We start from the raw sequence: 18,786 nt of genomic DNA on the forward strand, positions 1-18,786 counted from the left end.
AATTACAAAAATTGAATTAGTTTCACTAGTAAAGTATAGAAGTGATCTGAAGATGAACAAAGTTAATATTAGCTCATAGATTCTCCTTGAATTCTATAAGAAGTTCATATTTCATAAGCTGTTAATATGGTAAAGGTTAGTGTGAAGTTGAATTGTGGATTTTTAACTAGTAGGCTAACCCCCTGATGTTATTTCTAACATAGAGGAATGTATTAGCCAAAACTGAGCTAAACTTATGAGCTGTAAATTGGGATATTAATGAGCTGAGACTAATGAAGATAGGCAAGGAGAAGCAGAGCTGTGAGAGCAGTTGCTCCAGCAGGGCGCCAGAGACGTCTCCTGCCACCACTTACTGTCCCACTCGACCATAGGCAAGGCCAGTGAGAGTTTTCTGAGACTTAATGTTGCTACTATTTTACTATTTAAAACCACTCAGGTATGGTATAAATTAGAAATTTACAGTTATTTTATGCTTTTCTTCACATACTAAGTATTATTCAATGAAAACATAAGTTTAAGATCCAAGTGTTTTGTAAAATACTGTGAACATTGCTTAACTCTTTTTAACTCTTAACATTGTCTTAACTCTTTTTTTCTCTCAGTCTTGGCCCAACTATGAGGATATCTATAAACAAGCAATTGAAATCGCCATATTTTTAGATTTACCTCATTTTCCATACATAACTGAAGATTGCTACCTTCACCCAAAGATCCTGTGTATGAAGTACTTGATGGAAGTCAATCTCCCAGGTGAGTATATGGAGTGTCTATTCTGAAGAAGCTTTTTCCACCAGAATAGTGTGGAGCAAAGCTAAGGCTAGTCGAGCCCCTGACAAAATCCATACAGTGCACACCTTTAAAAAGTTGGAAACCCTTCAGATATGTTAGATTATGTGAGATGGTTGAAAGTGTCCATTGAGACATCAGGGTTCTATTCTGGTATGGGGTATGCTTGAGGGAATGTATTTAGTTTCAGTATTGTTCATTGCTTGCACAAAAAGTAAGATTTTAATGTTATTAAATAATGACTACATATTCCCCCCTCATGTGAGCAGCATTTCTTCCTTTGCACAAAGCATAAATATTACATAATTCTAATGTCTTAAAATCCCAGAACCAAATCAATGAGAATGCTTTTATTGTTTGTTGATATGCAACTCCAGTTCTAAAACAAAGGGACGTCAGGGCCGGAGAGATAGCATGGAGGTAAGGCGTTTACCTTTCATGCAGAAGGTCATCATCAGTTCAAATCCTGGCGCCCCATATGGTCCCCCATGCCTGCCAGGAGCAATTTCTGAGCACGGAGCCAGGAAAAACCTCTGAGCACTGCCGGGTGTGACCCAAAAACCACAAAAAAAAAAAAAAAAAACCCAAAGGGACGTCACCCTAGTTTGCTCACTGAACCCTCCAAGGCAATGAAACAGAATGAATGTGGAAAGAACCTGACTAGACTGTGTACATACACCACAACACAGGAAGCTGAAGGAATCTCTCACCGGAATCTAGTCCTGAATTTCTTGCTGAACTAGAAATGTCAGAAATCCAGGATTTTATTCTAAAGATAAAATACAAACACAATGTCACAATATTGTGATTAAGTATATTTTATTGAGAAATAAAAATTTACATTCACATAAAGAAAATACAAAGCTATAGCATAATATTTAATCATAAAGTAAATGTGAGTGTGTAGTAAAACACATGCAGACATTATAGAAATAATATATATGAAATTTCTTTTTTGTTTGTTTTTGTTTTTGAGTCACACCTGGCAGTGCTCAGGGATTACTCCTGGCTCTATGCTCAGAAATCATTCCTGGCAGGCTCGGGGACCATATGGGATGCCGGGATTTAAACCACCATCCTTCTGCATGCAAGGCAAATATCCTACCTCCATGCTATCTCTTTGGCCTCATATATGCAATTTTTTGTGGGAGATCCACAAAGCAATACTTATGGGGTCTCAGTACCACTCCCAGTATTTGCTACTCTGGTCAGACAGCTCAGTTATGGGGTTACCAGAGCCACCTGCAATGCTTATGGACCCTTGAGGTGCTGCAAAAAGAATATGAGTTCTCATACAAACACCACCTGGTGAATCCCTGAAGGCCCCTTAGCAACACACCCTTGGGTCCTCACATTGCACCACTGGCCCAGGTGACTAAAAATTACCAAAGCGCACCTCTCCTCCCCACCCCCTACTCCCATCTCCTGAGCACCACTCGGGAGATGCCCCACTTCCACCCCAATAGAATGGTCTTGGACACTTCGTTTGTGGGGCTGGTATGTCACTAAGAAATGAAGCATTTGTCCTGCATGTTTGAGGACTTTTGTATGAATCATGCCACCATAAATTGGATTCTTTGGACCATACCCTACGGCTCTCAGGGGTTACTCCTGGCTCTGTGCTCAAAAATCGCTCCTGGCAGGCTTGGGGGACCATATGGGATGCCAGGAATTAAACCTGGATCTGCCCCCAGATAGTACATGCAGGGCAAATGCCCTTCCTATCTCTTCGGTCCCAGAATTTTTAAATTAGTTTGTAAAGAGCTCAAAAATGGACTGGAATGATAGCACAGCAGATAGGGCATTTACCTTGCATGTGGCTTACCCAGGTTTGATCCCCAGAGCCTGGATAGTCCCCTGTGCCTGCCAGGGTTAATTTCTGAGCTCAGGGCCACCCCAGAGCGCAGCTGAGTGTGGCCCAAAAATTCCCAAAAACACATACAAAAGAGCTCAAAAATATTGAAAAGGTTTGTTATAATTAAAAATGTATGTGTAACACAAATGAATGTGTAACTTTCCACATCTACATAGGATAAAATACTGGTAAAACAGTTAAAATATAGCAAAATATTATAGTGCATTTTTCCCTTTCTTCTGCCTGATGTGTATTCATAAATGACTATATTGAGCTTGTATTACCTAGTAGTGTGGAGAAAGCGATAAACAAAATATATCTATAAGATGTTCTAATACACAGTCATTCCATTTTGGAGTTGCCCAATACTTCCTCCCCCCACATTCATTCTGGGGTCACCTTTATCCCAGCTCAAATGTGTCCTTTGTAAGATTTCTTTTCTTAGGGCTGGTGTGATAGTTTTGCAGGTAAGACTTTTGCCTCGCATGCAGCCAAACCAGGTTCAATCCCATGCATCCCTGCTGGTCCCTCAGTTAGCCACTGTAGAGCCACAAGTAACCCCTTAGCACCACTGGGTGTAACCTACCAACCAAATAAACAAGCAAAGATTTCCTTTTTCCTCTTTCATATTTCTTAAATAAAACTATTTTACTTTGTTTAAAGGGAGGGGACTGAAAGGACAGTATAGCAGGGAAAGGTTAGTTAGGTTTTGCCTTACATGCGGCTGACCCAAATTCAGTCTCTGGAACCATCCTGAGCCCTGCCAGGAGTGACCCCTGAGTGCAGAGCCAAGAGTGCAACCCCTCCAAAAGGATATGAGATGTGGTAGTCCTTGGGCCTTAAGTCCCTGTACTTTATATTTAACAGGTGACTTTATAAAATTATAAGCTTGCTAGGTAGGGTGTCAATGTTTTAAAACTTACAAATATATACATGGGTGTACATGGAATCTATTATTATGCTGAGGGAAATAAGTCAGAGGGAGAGAGACACAGAATAGTCTCACTTACCTATGGGTTTTAAGAAATATTAAAGACATTATTGTAATAATGCCCAGAGACAATAGAGATGAGGGCCAGAAGGACCGGCTCACAATATGAAGCTCACCACAAAGAGTGATGAGTGAGTTAGGGAAATAACTACACTAACAATTCACAGGACAGTGTTAATGAGTGAGAGAAATAGAATGCCTGTCTTGAATACTGGCTGGGGGTGGGGGGACATTGGTGGTGGGAATGTTGCACTGGTGAAGGGGGGGTGTTCTGTTTATGACTGAAACCCAACTACAATCATGCCTGTAATCATGGTGCTTAAGTAAAGATTTTATATTTTAAAAAAAAACCCACTTATTTCTCTTTAGAGAAAATAAATTTAGAGAAATTTGTTACAATAAAACCACCAGTATTGCTATATTTGGATTAAAAAGAAAAGGCCTGTGTGTTTGGAACACTTTCAAAGAGAGGTTTTAAGGTTCCCAGAAAACAAACAGTAGTTTTCAGTATGCTGGGTTGAGAAGAAATGCCCCACCTCAAAGCCTCCACAAATGCCCCCGAGTCACTGGAGCAAGGTAGAAAGGGCTCAGCAGGCTTGTCACACGCCCTCACTGAGTCAGGGCTGCCTCTTCAGTGGCTTTGAATGAGCTCCAAGGGCCCAGAGAGCATCACTGAGTATATCCTCCAGATCTCAGTGCAAAGCTTGGAGTGTCTTCTATAATCAAAAGAGAGAAAAACTCTGTCTATATTTACTTGCACTATCTAATGTGATCTGTCCTCACCACGGCTCATTTTACAAGTGAAGAAACTGAAGTTAAATGACTGATCCAACTCCCTAAGCTAATAATCGGAAAGCCTAAATATAGGTCATAGACTTTCTGATTCCAAGTCCCACATTATTCGCCTTTGAATTATAAGTGTAGTTTATGCTGAGCATATAATTTCTTTGTGAAAGTAGTATGTCTGGTTAAATGCACACAGTGTGAGCCAAGGCACCAGCCATCAGTGAGTGTACACTCCTGGAGGCTCTAGTTTAGGTCTTTTAATAGGTGTCATTTCTGGTGGGTGCTAATTGCTATAGATATTTGCATAACTGTGATGGGAGCCAACAGGTGTATCCTGTGAACATTAGATGGTGTAGAAAGTCAAAATCAGGAAGGACAGCTCCCAAGAGTTTACCATTTATTTTTATATTTGGGCATCATTTAAAAAAATGTATTCACAAAATGTGTTTCAAACTTTTAAAACTATACAAAGTTTTAAGATAAAGCCAAGTATACACAGTAGTATATCATTAGCCATATAATTTAATTTCCATTTTACTGTTGTGTTCTTCAACAGATGAAATACACGATTTTACCTGCCAAGTGGTAAAAATGACCGGAATAGGAGAAGTGGATTTTCTGACATTTGATCCTGTAGCTAAAATGCCAAAAACTGTTAAATATGATGTACAGGCTGTAGCTATCATCATCGTCGTCTTAAAGCTTCTTTTTTTATTGAATGACAATTTAGAATGGTAAGTATATCAATTTCTATCCCCAGTATATCAATTTTTTTGAGAAAAATACTGTATTGTTTGGAGACTGAGAGATAATACAAGGGTTAAGACTTGCCTTGCACAGTCAGCCTTGGTTCAATCTGTGTTACCACATATGATTCCCCCAAACCACCAGGAATGACCCCTGAGCACAAAGTAAGGAATTAGCCTTGAGTACCACTAGATGTGGCCAACCCCCATCCCTCAAACTATTATTTTTAACTTAATTATTCAAAGTAAAAGAATCTAGCTACTGGTTATCTTTGTAAACAATGAAGCTCTCTAGGAGCCGGAAAGATAGCATAGAAGTAAGGTGTTTGCCTTGCATGCAGAAGGTTGGTGGTTCAAATCCCGGCATCCCATATGGTCCCCTGAGCCTGCCAGGAGTGATTTCTGAGCATAGAGCCAGGAGTAACCCCTGTGTGTTGCTGGGTGTGACCCAAAAACCAAAAAAAAAAAAAAAAAAAATGTTGTTTTAGAATACTAATAGCAACAGCTGCTTCTTACACATTTTCATTCTTTCTTAGTACATTGCTTATATCATGTTTTATTTACCTTTTTGAGTAGCTGTATCTTTTTTTATTTTTATTTATTTATTTATTTATTTTTTGCTCCACTAATTCAGAAGTTGCTGTTTGGATCATTGATTTTTGGATCCACACCTTGAGGTGCTTGTGTTTACACCCAGCAATGCTTGGGGGACTGATAAAACCAGGGGCTCCCACATGCAAAGCCTGTGCTTGGGCCCTTTGAGCCACTTCCTTAGCCCTAACTGAGGAGCTTTCAGTCCTCATAAACAAATTCTTTTTTTTTTTCTCTCTCAAAAACAAATTCTAAAGAATCATTTTGTACTCTGCTTGTATGCTTTTATGGTCCTAAAGCTGAGTGTCTTTCACAGGCTACTTTGGAAATGTTACTTCTTCCAAATTTGTATAGAACAACAATATTTATTCCTCCCTGTTTCAGTGATTGTTTCTTTATTAAAATTTGGCATCAATATATTTTTCTTTTAGAACAAACTTTTACTGTCTTTAAATAAATGGTTTCTAAACAAATTTACTAGTTTATTCGTATCTCCAGGTCCTTGTCTAATCTTGCTGAGAAGCATAATGAGAAGAATAAAGAAGGTACTTTACTTTTTTTTTTTCTCTTGATACTTTACTTTTTTAAATGAATTTCAAGGTAATTATAAATGGTGGATTAAAAGGTGTGGTATAAGTAGGAAGGAAACTGAAATATACAAATGCATATATACATGTGTATAAATTACACTTTTTATTGGATTTGTTTCATACTAATGTAATATGATTTTGCTAACCTACAGAAAATCACTTCTTTGATAATTATGGATTTCATTTCTTTCAGATAAGCCATGGTTTAATTTCAGAAAATGGTACCAAATTATGAAGAAATCTCTTGATGAGAAAAAGCAAAAATGGAAAGAAACTAGAGCAAAGTATGTTACCTTTTCTAGTTTTATGTATGCCTACTTTTCTCTAAGTCTGTCACTTTCTATTTGGAAGCTAAAGTTTCATTAGTATAGACTTGTCAACTTTATGACATTTCCCTAGAGGAATTTCTCTTATATTCTAATTACAGTTAATTAAGCTCTAAATTTTATTTGGTTTTTACTTGTTTTTTTATTGTTCTGTTTTGCTCCAGATTCCAGTTCAGTATACCACAATACCATATTATGCTTAAAGTAAATTAACTTCTTATAGTTGTGTCTTACCTGCATTTATAATACTCCTTCTTCCTGCTTTTCAAGTTGGTAATTTCCTCTCTAGCTTCCTAATATAATCAATATTAAAGTGCCAGCTTATGAATATTTCCCTGGATTAAAGATTCTATAGAAATCAAAGCAAAGGAAAGCAGAGTAAATCCCCCCCCCCCCCCCCAGCAGAGTAAATTACTTTTGGCTCTGTTCAGGAATCAATCCTGTTAGGTTTGGGGATCTATATGGGGTGTTGGGGATTGATCCAAGTCAACTTTGTCTAAGACAAATTCCCTACCTGCTATACTAGCTCTCCAAACAACCCTGGGAGTGCTTTTAAATAGTTTATTAGTATGAAACAGACACAGATATGAATAAAACCCTTTGGGGAAGAGGATTCTTGCCCCAAAGCATAGAAGAGGAGCAGTTCTGAGTGTTCTGTTTTGATGCACAGTGATGAAGAGGTAGGAAGTGAACTTTCTCTGGCGGCTCTAAGAGCCCCAGGAACCCAGGACTCTGCTCATCCTTGTTGAAGGAGAAATCTCACTGGGTCTCAGAGAGTACAAGAGTAGCAGCAAACCAGAAATTTTAATAGAAAAAAACTCCTAAGACTGAGTTGGACATTGTCCTTTGGGTCTTTCTTTTTGGAGACTAAATGTTTGTACCATGTCACTCAGGCAGCCCAGTGATGAGTTGGGATTTATTGACCACATCCAGGGACCAGCTCACTTTAAGCAAAGGTTTTGGAGCCCAAATTCACACTGCAGTGTTATGCACTCCTGTGACTTTCTTTCTTTCTTTCTTTCTTCTCTTCTTTTTCTTTCTTTTCTTTCTTTCTTTCTTTTTCTTTTATTGACCACATCCAGGGACCAGCTCACTTTAAGCAAAGGTTTTGGAGCCCAAATTCACACTGCAGTGTTATGCACTCCTGTGACTTTCTTTCTTTCTTTCTTTCTTTCTTTCTTTCTTTCTTTCTTTCTTTCTTTCTTTCTTTCTTTCTTTCTTTCTTTCTTTCTTTCTTTCTTTCTTTCTTTGTTTCTTTTTTCTTTCTTTCTTTCTTTCTTTCTTTCTTTCTTTCTTTCTTTCTTTCTTTCCTTCTTTCTTTCTTTCTTTCTTTCTTTCTTTACTTCTTTCTTTCTTTCTTTCTTTCTTTCTTTCTTCCTTCTTCCTTCCTTCCTTCCTTCCTTCCTTCCTTCCTTCCTTCCTTCCTTCCTTCCTTCCTTCCTTCCTTCCTTCCTTCCTTCCTTCCTTCCTTCCTTCCTTCCTTCCTTCCTTCCTTCCTTCCTTCCTTCCTTCCTTCCTTCCTTCCTTCCTTCCTTCCTTCCTTCCTTCCTTCTTTTGGTTTTTGGTTTTTCGGGCCACACACGTTTGATGCTCGGGTTACTCCTGGCTAAGCGCTCAGAAATTGCCCCTGGCTTGGGGGGACCATATGGGATGCTGGGGGATCGAACCGTGGTCCTTCCTTGGCTAGCACTTGCAAGGCAGACACCTTCCTCTAGTGCCACCTCGCCGGCCCCTCCTGTGACTTTCTAACATTTTACTACTTTAGGAAGAATCTGGTAATCAGTGGAAGTATATCTAGTTTCATTGTGGCCTTTTCCAGAGAGCATCAGACCTTACAGAGATTTTATCCAAGGAATCTATTATCAAGATCCTAGTTCAAAGTGTGTGTCTTCTTTGGCTGAGATAACATTTGTAAGTCTCTGCTGGCAAATGCTGGGCATAAAGCCTCAGTGCCTGCTGGTTTCTGGCCAGTCTCCCTCTGCCCAGTTTTTGACACACGTTCAACACTTTTCTCTATATCCTTCTGGATTACCTTCTCTGATGCCAAGTGAGAATTATTCAAACATTTCCCCTCATTAGGGTGCAGGGGTGGGACACATCCAGCGAATGCTGTAGACTTTTCCCTGGCTCAGTGTTCAGAATTTGCTACTGGCCAGGCTCAGGTGGTACCAGAGAGGGAGCAACCAATGGAATAATACATATGGGTTGTGTGGGTTGTGTGTGGCTATACATGATCTCTCTTCTCTCTCTCTCTCTCTTTTTCTCTCTCTCTTCCCCTCCCTCTCTCTCTCCCCCCCCTCTCTCTCCCTTTTTGTAACTTTCTTGGCTTCATTTCCTCTTAGGAGTGTTTGAAGAACACACATTGAATTGTCTTATTCACTCCTTCCCTGCCCTCCTTTCCCTCTTTCCCTTCCTTCTTTCCTCCTTGTTCTTTTCCCTTTTTAAGCTCTATAGACATGTGTCAATAAGCCCTATAGAACCAGACTTTTTACAGCGTTAGCAAAAACTTCTCTTAAATGTGTTTAGGTTCATTTCAGCTACTTCTCTCCTTGTACAGGTACTTCTGGAAAAGTGAAAAACCCCTCTACTATTCATCTATTGATAAATCTGTAGTATATAAAAAAAGAGGTGAGCTGCATTTTCTCTTGTTTATGCTAACTAGCAATACACTTATAAGAAAGCTAAATACCTTCACTTGAAAAACAAATCACTGGGGCCGGAGCAATAGCACAGCAGTAGGGTGTTTGCTTTTCATGAAGCCTACCTGGGACTGACCCTGGTTTGATCCCTGGCATCCCATATGGTACCCCCGAGCCTGCCAGGAGTGATTTCTGAGCTCAGAGCCAGGAGTAACTTCTGAGTGATGCCGGTTGTAGCCCAAACAAAACAAAACAAAAAGAAAGAAAAACAGATACACAACATTTTTGTTGTTTTCTTTTTACTTCTTTTACAAATGTTCTAAAGAAAATGTCTCTGAAAAAAAAAAAATTTTTTTTCAAAACGATCATTCCATTTATTTCAGAAACAGACCATGATTTAAAAGAGTTTTAAGTTCCCAAATCTAAGATCCTCTATTTGTGAGATTTCAGAACTTTTTAGAGAATTGCCTTTAGGCTATCTTGTTTATTTGTTTTAAATTGTGGTCAAATACACAAAACAGTTTTTACCACTTTAACTTTTTTAAGTAGTTCCTCTTAGCCCCTCATCTGCCTTCAGTTTCTTTAATATTATCCTTTGACATGTTGGCATTTGTCAAAGCAAAGAGACCAAACTTTGATCATCAGGTAAACTTCAGACTTTAGTTGTGCTCTAATGTTAGTTGTGTATGTGTCTCTGTTTTTTCTTTTCACTTATCCTTCAATTCCAGAAATGGTGGTGAATCTACAAAAACAATTTAGTGCATTGGTGGGTTCAGCACCAACTACTGAAAAAAAGAGCCCTTCAAGTTTTCAGTTCAACTGGACGGAAGAAGACCCTGACAGAACTTGTTTCCATGGACATAGCCTCCAGGGAATCCTAAAGAAGAAAGGCCAGTCACTGACAACCAAGAATTCTCTCTACTGGCTTAGTACACAGAGATTCTGCAAAAGGTATGTGATGCTTTGAGAAATCAAAGGATTAAAAACATGATGAAATCTCCAGTTTGGCCTGAAGTAGTAAGGTATGTCTTTCTTACTAAAAGAATGACATTATATAATTTTAAGAACTTGGCTATAAAGAGAGCCAGGTCGGGTTTTTTGTTTGTTTGTTTTGTTATGTTTTTCAGAATTAGAAGATAATGAGCTTATTATCAAGAAAATCTGATTTCTGTATTGAGTTTTGTTAAAAAGTTTTAGGGATGAAGGTGTTAACTAACCTCTGATCTTCTCAATGTGACAGATCATTATTCGGTACACTTTAAGCTTACCTGATGCATGTCACTGATCTCAGTTGAACAGAGAAGACAATTTTAAAGGATAAAGACTTTTGGAATGTGACTTTATGGTTTTATACTAATCACATTCCTGTATTGACATAGAAGTTGTCTCAGGGCGATTTCCCACAGTGGTTAAGATGACAAGCTAATGGAGATGGCTCTTCAGATCACACTGCTGCTCCTTACTGTCTGAGGGCAAGTTATTTATAGCCCTATGCCCCCCAAAATGGAAGGAGGAATAATACTCTCTTCTCCTCTTAGACCTTCAGTGGTTCCCATCTCATTCAGAGTCAAGTTGAAAGACCCTATGAACTTTCCAAGTTCCTGTTCTTCTCTGATCTCCCTTTGTATTGCATCATTTTTCTTTTCTTGCCTTTTCTTGTCCTGTCTTTTCTTTTTGTTTGTTTGTTTGGCTTTTTTAGGCCACATCTGGCAGTACTCGGACTTTACTCTAAGTCTCTGCTCCGGGATCACTCCTGGCAAGGCTCAGAGACTGTACTCAAGCCTGGAATGGAACCCAAGTTGGTTTCATAAAAGGCAAACACTATCTCCACAGCCATTTTTCAAACTCACTGTCCCTACTGCCCTTCTGTCCTTGAACTTGTCAAATGGCACTTTTCACAGAAACTTTTGCATATGTGGTACTTTCAACCTTGGAATGTTCTCCCCTTTATCCATATGGACTCACCTCTTTTCAGGTCTTTGCTTAAATCTTTATTCCTTGGAGAGGACTTTTATACCTATCATTTCTATAAAAATTCAGTGTCCCCTTTTCATCACTCTGTCAACTTACCAGTTTCCTTTTTCCTTATGACTTTTGTCATTGTTGACTGTCTGATAACATCTCTATAGGTTATTTGTCTCTCTACCCTAGAATGTAAATCCTTGAATATAGAGATTGTTTTATTTATTGAAATTTTCCAGATGCTAGGGCCAGAGAGATAACATGTAGGTAGAGCATTTGCCTTGCATGCTGAAGGATGGTGGTTTGAATCCTGGCATCCCATATGGTCCCCCGAGCCTGCCAGGGGTGCTTTCTGAGTGTAGAGCCAAGAGTAATCCATGAGCGCTGCCGGGTGTTACCCACAAAAACAAACAAACAAAAGAGAAAATTTCCAGATGCTAAAATAGGACTTAACAGTAGGTGCTCATGAAGTATTTAATGAGTGACTGAAAAATAGAAGTTGTCCCATAGGTCTTTATGAGCAAATGTTTAATAAGATATTTGGACTCTATCACATAGTATATGCCCAATAAATTTAACTATGATTATTGCTACTTTAAATTAATTTTCTATTGAAGGGTTTCAATTCTTGAATTGACTACCAAAGTATAGAAACTGCAATAGGAGATAGTGAGATAAAATGGTCTGTCCTTGAGTTTATCGTACACACCTACACATATGTGCACACAGATATACATATACACACAGAGAGACACATACATATATATATATAGACGTATATATGCACAAACATACATGCTATAGTCTGGAATGGTTGGGAATCATTGTCCAACAGTAGTAACAAGCAGAATCCTATTCTTGGGCAGAGTAACAACTGAGATAATTCATCTCTTTGCATATATGAGTTTTCTGTTGGTTTTGTTTACTTTTGTTTTTGAGTAGTTTTGGTGAGGCTATACCTGACAATGCTCAGGGATTACTCCTGGCTCTTGGTGGTGCTCGGGAGAACGTATCAAGTGCCAGGTCAGCTGCATGTATATAAAGTGAACACCTTGCCTGCTGTTTTATCTCTCCAGTCCATCGGATTTCAGCATTTTATCTTGAAAGAACAGGAAGTATTATGGTTCTAATCAGCAAGGTGTCCTTGTCAAAAACCAGTGGGTGGGGAAATGCTTGCTGGCACTCTTCTGCCTTATCTGCCTGTATAGTTGGGCCTGAGTCAGGGTCTGAGCCTTTCAAAGGCACAGTTAGAATTTTGGATATTCTTTATAGATTTAGTGCTATAATTGTAAGGTAGTAAGCTATGGGCCTTGGCTTAGTCAAAGACAAATGGCTGATATTCCTCTCACCCCTGCCCTGGTAGTCTCAAGGCTAACCTATAATACACAGATGATGTTTCAGAGATACCACAACTCTGTGCCCTCCTTGCTTTAGCCCAGAACCACAAGGAGGGTAAAATGGCCTCAGCCAACCAATAAAAAGCCAACAAACCCATGAGGAACACCCACTTTTTTCAGACAGCAGCTCAGCCCCCCTGTCCAGAGCCATACTCTGCCTTCAGGTATACCTGGCAGTCTGAATTGTCTGATATTCAAATTTCTAATCATGAGAAGGAACAAAGTAGGACGGGGCCTGAGAGAATGGGCCTCTGATTGGCATCTTGACAGCAAACATAAATGGCATCCATTTGACAAACAGTGGAAGTGCCAGATTGAACACAAAGAAAAATCATGCACAATACAGCCGTCTGGAGCTCATCCACAAAACAGGTACTTGCTCCACAAAAGTACACCTGAGGGGCCAGAGTGATAGCACAGCATTAGAGGGTTTGCCTTGAACAAGGCTGATCCAGGATAGACCCAGGTTTAATTCCTGGCATCCCATATGGTCCCCCAAGCCTCTGAGCACAGAGCCAGGAGTAACCCTTTAGCGCCATTGGATGTGGCCCAAAAACAAAAATGAAAATAAAAGTATACCTGAAATGTCCCCTTATGCTCAGAACACATCCCCAAATGCTGTCTTTATTTTTTTTTTCTATAGAACAGAATTTTTAATATTGTCACAATCAAACTGGGAACCTTTGCCTGGAGAGATAGGACAGTGAGTACGGTGTTTGCCTTGCACATGGCTGACCTCCATGTTCGATCCCTGGAACCTCACATAGTCTCCAAACACCAGAAGTAGCCCAAACTACACCTTCTCCCCCAAAATGGATGTTTTGTCATGATGTAATTGTTACAACCAAAAACTATGCTAAACATGCTGTTTGTCATAACTAAAACCATATATGACTCATTTTTTGTTTATTTTGCTTTTGGGTCACACCTGCCAGTGTTCAGGGTTTTTCCAGGTTCTCTGCTCAGCGGTCATTCCTGGCCAGGCTCAGGGAACCGTATGTAGTGCTGGGCCTCAAACTTGAGTCCTTGCATGCCAGGCAAGTGCCTTACCCACTGTACTATCTCTTCAGCACTATGATTTAGTTTTTAATGTTGTCCATCCAAAATTATTAAAATGAAATGTGTGGGAGACCAGAGAGCTAGTACAATGGATTCGGTGCTTGCTTGCCTTACACTTGGCCAATATGGATTTGATACCTAGCAGTTCTATATGGTTCCCCTGAACCCTGTCAGTTTGCACCCAAAGTGTAGAGCCGGGAGTAAGCCCTGAGCACAACCAGGTATGTTAAAAAAAATAATAAAATGAAATGTTTGAATCTTTAAGAAAGTAAATCTTAAAAAAAAAAGTAAATCTTCAAGCTACAAAGCGAAATTATGGTACAGGACTCCTTCCTGCTGTTCAGTGAAGACACAGGATTGTATTCATGGAGGCTGTTTATCCTGTTGGGGGCTGAACTCATTTTAATGAGTTTAAACACACACACACACACCACACACTCATTTTAGTGAGTTTAAACACACACATACACACACACACACACACACACACACACACACACACACACCACTGTTCCTTACATTCACACACATCCCCTCTGTGAAGAGACAGGTCCCCAACAACTAACTCCATCCAGGCCCTGAGGTCAAGCGGTGGTAACTCACCTCCATAAGCAGGCTCCATCCTTCAAGGCAAATACTCCTCCCCCCCCACACACACACACATCTCCCAAACATGTTCCAAGAAAATGAAGAGGCTCAGTGGTGGCAGGATTCAATTTTTTAATGTTTTTTTTTTCTTTGTTATCTTTGTAAATGCAAACTCAGAAATTCATTTTGCAAGCACTTGAACTTTCTCATCAGGGAGATGAACCTGCATCCCTCCCCCTCTTGCAGTGCAGAGCTGTGTTTGTCCACTCACATGGTGCTGTGTGATATGCCACAGCATCCATTTGCCTCACATTTGTTCAGTGTCAAACAGCTCAAGGGACATTGCTCAGCACATGCTCTTCTCTGTGCAGAGTGACTGAAACTAACAATTCTTTGTATGATTGGTTTTGTTTCTTGGAACTCTCAAGGGTATTTTTCTGAGTTTATAATAAAGAATACAATATTGTATTGTATTGTATTGTATAACATACATATTGGTGTATAATCATAACATACTGGTGATTCCGTTTAGAAATTCTTATTATAGCAGGTAGTCTATATCTATCTTTCTGCTCAGAAAATAGTCTGATGGTCCCTGGTAAGAAAAACAATGCTTGGGCCCGGAGAGATAGAACAGCGGCGTTTGCCTTGCAAGCAGCCGATCCAGGACCAAAGGTGGTTGATTCGAATCCTGGTGTCCCATATGGTCCCCCGTGCCTGCCAGGAGCTATTTCTAAGCAGACAGCCAGGAGTCATACCCTGAGCACCGCAGGGTATGACCCAAAAACCAAAAAAAAAAAAAAAAAGGAAAAAGAAAAAAGAAAAGCAATGCTTTCACCCTTTTCATGGTACTATCTGTCTGAAAGAAAATCTCTTAGTATAACAGAAACTGAAAATTAGAAAAGAGTCAGAGATAAGCTCACAAACAAGGAGTTTGTGCTTTGTATGCTCAGTTCTCAGCTCCTGCATGAAACTAAATGCCCTGCCCCCACCCAGCACTGCTGGTTATGGCTCCCCAGAACTGGGCTGACCTCCTGACCATCAGGCCCCTCCCACCAGTTAGGTATGGTATGAGTTCATAGCCTCAGAGCACTGCCGGGAGGACTCTCTAAAAACAATTTAGAAAACATGAAAAGCAAAAAGGATATTGTCAGAACTCCTCTGTAATAGACTTTCTATTAAGTCTATCACTATTATCATTTACTACTATTATTATTATTTCTATTAAGTCCTATTCCCCTGTAATAGACTTTCTAGTAAGCCAATTAATCAGTGGGATTTGGAGTGAAGGGCATACCACATTCTGCAGTGCTCAGGGCTTACTGTTGGCTCTGTACTCAGCTACCATTCCTGGCAGTGTCAGGGGATATACTATACACAATGCCTATGGTTGAACGTGGGTTGTCTGCATGTAAAGCAAATACCCTATCCACTATAGTATCTGGCCTCAGCAGTGAGTCTTAAAGTTTTTGTTTGTTTTGTTTTGGCACCATACTAAGGCTTACTCTTGATTCAGCAGTTGTGATCACTCCTAGAGATGCTGGGGATTGAACCTGGTTCAGCCATGTGCAAGACAAGTGCCTTAATCCCTGTGCTATTTCTGGCCCAGAAAATAAACATTTTTCAACTCTGCCAAATATGGGGTTAAAGGCTTACTATGTTTTCCTTTAATTATTTTATCTACCTATTAGATAAGAGAACCAAGAATAGTTATCAATCATTATAACTGACGGGCAGCAGTTATAATGTGGTACAAATACATTCTTTTTAGGTGCTTCAGACCATATATTTCATATAAACCAAAAAATCAAAAATATTTAAGTTTATATTTGTTATTTGTTCACCTGTTTTTAAGTATTTTATTATGGGGGCTGGAGAGATGGTGCAATGGATAGGCACCTGCTTTGAGCACAGCCAACTAGAATTTGATCTCCAGCATCCTGTGTGATTCCCTGAGCACCACCAAGAGTGATCCCTGAGCACAGAGCCAAGAGAAATCCCAGAGCACAACTGGATATGTCCACAAAACAAAACAATTCTCTAATGAGAAAGTTTAAATATATTTCAAGGGACCATAGCGGTGGCATAAGTAGTAGGGTGTTTGTTTGCCTTGCATGGGCTAACCTAGGATAGACTGCAGTTCAATCCCTCGGCGTCCCATATGGTCTCCCAAGCTAGGAGCGATTTCTGAGCGCATAGCCAGTAGTAACCCCTGAGCATCAGTGGGTGTGTCCCAAGAAGCAAAAAATAAATAAATAAATAAATAAATAAATAAATAAATAAATAAATAAATAAATGGTAACAACTGTGGCTACTACTTTACCAAGTTGGGGGATTGATTTCAAAGTATAGAAAATGAATAAATCATAGCACAGCTGTTTTTTACCCAGGCCCTAACATGAGTTACTTTACCACTCCTCTGCTAGCCCCAGATGATTTGGAGGCAAATATCAAACATCAGATTCTTAAAAATCAAAGCATGATACCATTAATTAGGCATAGAAAATTTTAATGAAGGGCCAGAGTGATAACACAGCGGTAGGGTGTTTGCCTTGCACTCTGTCGACCTGAAGGGACCCGGTTAGATCCCAGCATCCCATCCCCCAAGCCTGCCAGGAACAATTTCTTTTTTGGTTTGTTTTTCAGTTTTTGGGTCACACCTGGCAGTGCTCAGGGGTGATTCTGGCTCTACGCTCAGAAATCGATCCTGGCAGGCTCAGGGACCACATGGGATGCTGGGATTCAAACCACTATCCTTCTGCATGACAGGCAAACGCCCTACCACCATGCTATCTCTCCCACAGCAGAGAGATATCTGCCCACAGGAGCAGTTGCTGAGCACAGAGCCAAGAGTAGCCCCTGCTGGGTGTGGTCCAAAAACCAAAAAAAAAAAAAAAGGCATTTTAATGATCCCTTAATGGTATTAAGCTTGGTGAATATTTAGATTTTCCCAATTGTCACATAGTTTTTAGTAGCCCCAATCCAAATAAGACCATTGCCAGTGGTTAAGATATCCCTTAGGCCTTTTAGTTTGTAAATTCCCCCTTTATCTCTTTTTTTCCACCTGCAATTTACTTGTTGAGTAATCCAGGTCATGTGTCCTGTACAATTTCCCATAGTTCAGATTTTGCTGATTACAGCCCGTGACGCCATTTAACATGTTCCCTGTCCCCAGGATTGCATATTAGAATTTAAGACTAGTTATGACAGATTTTGTAGTAGAGCTTTGATCAGATTTCGTTTTTGCTACATTAAAATGAGTAAGAACACTTGATAAACTTCTCATCTGCACAGAAGAGCAAGCTTGTGCTATCATCTGGCATCTGATTCAGCGGGGTGTGGGGGTGCTAAGGTTTGTTCAGTTTGTTTGAAAATGCATCCAGTTTCTTTCCTCATGTGCTGGTGCCCACCTGAGTGGTTCCAAGTATTGTTTTAGTTAAGGTACCAGTTCCAAGTATTGTTTTAGGTAAGGCTGGAAGGCTGAGGGTGAAGGGCCTGGCAGTGCCAGGGTTTGAGTCCAGGTTTTCACCTGTGCAGGCAAGTACTCCCCACTGAGCCACAGCCTCTGTCCTTCAACATTACTCGAGAGTACAGGAGTCAAGATCTTGCTTTCCATGCAGCCAGCTTGATCTCCCAAGCACTGGGAGCCTTTCTGGGCACAGACACCAGGCATGTGACCCAGCCAACCCCCACCCCAAAAGTACTATTTTAAACATGAGCATTTATGTCTGCAAAGTTATCTAGGGGCTGTGCAAGAGATAGTGGCACCCATTCCTCAATGGTCATTGAAAGATAACATCTTTCTTTTCTTTCCTCCTCTAGCTATTGTAAACATGTGACAACCTATGAAGAATCCAGCTTTTCTCTGACTTATCAGTTTATCCTCGATCTCTTTTCTTTCCTGCTGAGAATCAAGACCTCCTTGCTCCATGAAGAAGTGAGCTTAATTGAGAAGAGACTCTTTAAATCAAGATACAGTAAAATAGTAAAGAAGTCTTCAAGATCTGGAAAAGCAAAAAGAAGTTGATAAGAATAAGTTTGGGGGAGCAGAGTGCTTGTCTTACATGCAGTTTACCTGGGTTTGAACCCCAGCACCGCATATGTTCCCCTGAGTCCCACCACTTATCTGAACACTTGTCACCAGGTTTGGCCCAAAAACCAAAAAAAAAAAAAAAAAAAAGAATGAAGTAAGAACTTTCTTGAGAAATTATTTTATTTCTTTGTGTGTGTGTGTGTGTGTGTGTGTGTGTGTGTGTGTGTGTGTGTGTGTGTGAGAGAGAGAGAGAGAGAGAGAGAGACAGACAGACAGACAGACAGACAACAGGGAGACAGATAGACAGACAGAGACAGAGAGCATGCGAGCAGTAGGGAGCAAGGAGTGAAAGCAGGGGGACAGGAGGTATTATGCTACTTGATACCTGATAGTGCTGAGAGGAACATGTGGTTCTGGGGATCAAACCTTGAAAGGTC

General features: G+C 40.0%; 1 protein-coding gene across 1 annotated transcript in view; it reads left to right on the top strand.

The window, feature by feature from the left end:
- Nucleotides 1-18,510, top strand: part of TAF1B (TATA-box binding protein associated factor, RNA polymerase I subunit B) — a 70,442-nt gene extending 51,932 nt beyond the window's left edge. Inside the window, exons 9-15 of the mRNA XM_049784519.1 lie at nt 603-750; nt 4,975-5,152; nt 6,254-6,300; nt 6,539-6,629; nt 9,229-9,299; nt 10,039-10,261; nt 18,139-18,510. Coding sequence (XP_049640476.1) covers nt 603-750; nt 4,975-5,152; nt 6,254-6,300; nt 6,539-6,629; nt 9,229-9,299; nt 10,039-10,261; nt 18,139-18,343 — 963 coding nt within the window. The 3' untranslated portion in view covers nt 18,344-18,510. The remainder of the gene's footprint in view (nt 1-602; nt 751-4,974; nt 5,153-6,253; nt 6,301-6,538; nt 6,630-9,228; nt 9,300-10,038; nt 10,262-18,138) is intronic.
- The last annotated feature ends 276 nt before the right edge of the window (nt 18,511-18,786 follow it).

The sequence above is a fragment of the Suncus etruscus genome, chromosome 12 (genome assembly GCF_024139225.1).
Source record: "Suncus etruscus isolate mSunEtr1 chromosome 12, mSunEtr1.pri.cur, whole genome shotgun sequence".
Lineage (NCBI taxonomy): Eukaryota > Metazoa > Chordata > Mammalia > Eulipotyphla > Soricidae > Suncus > Suncus etruscus.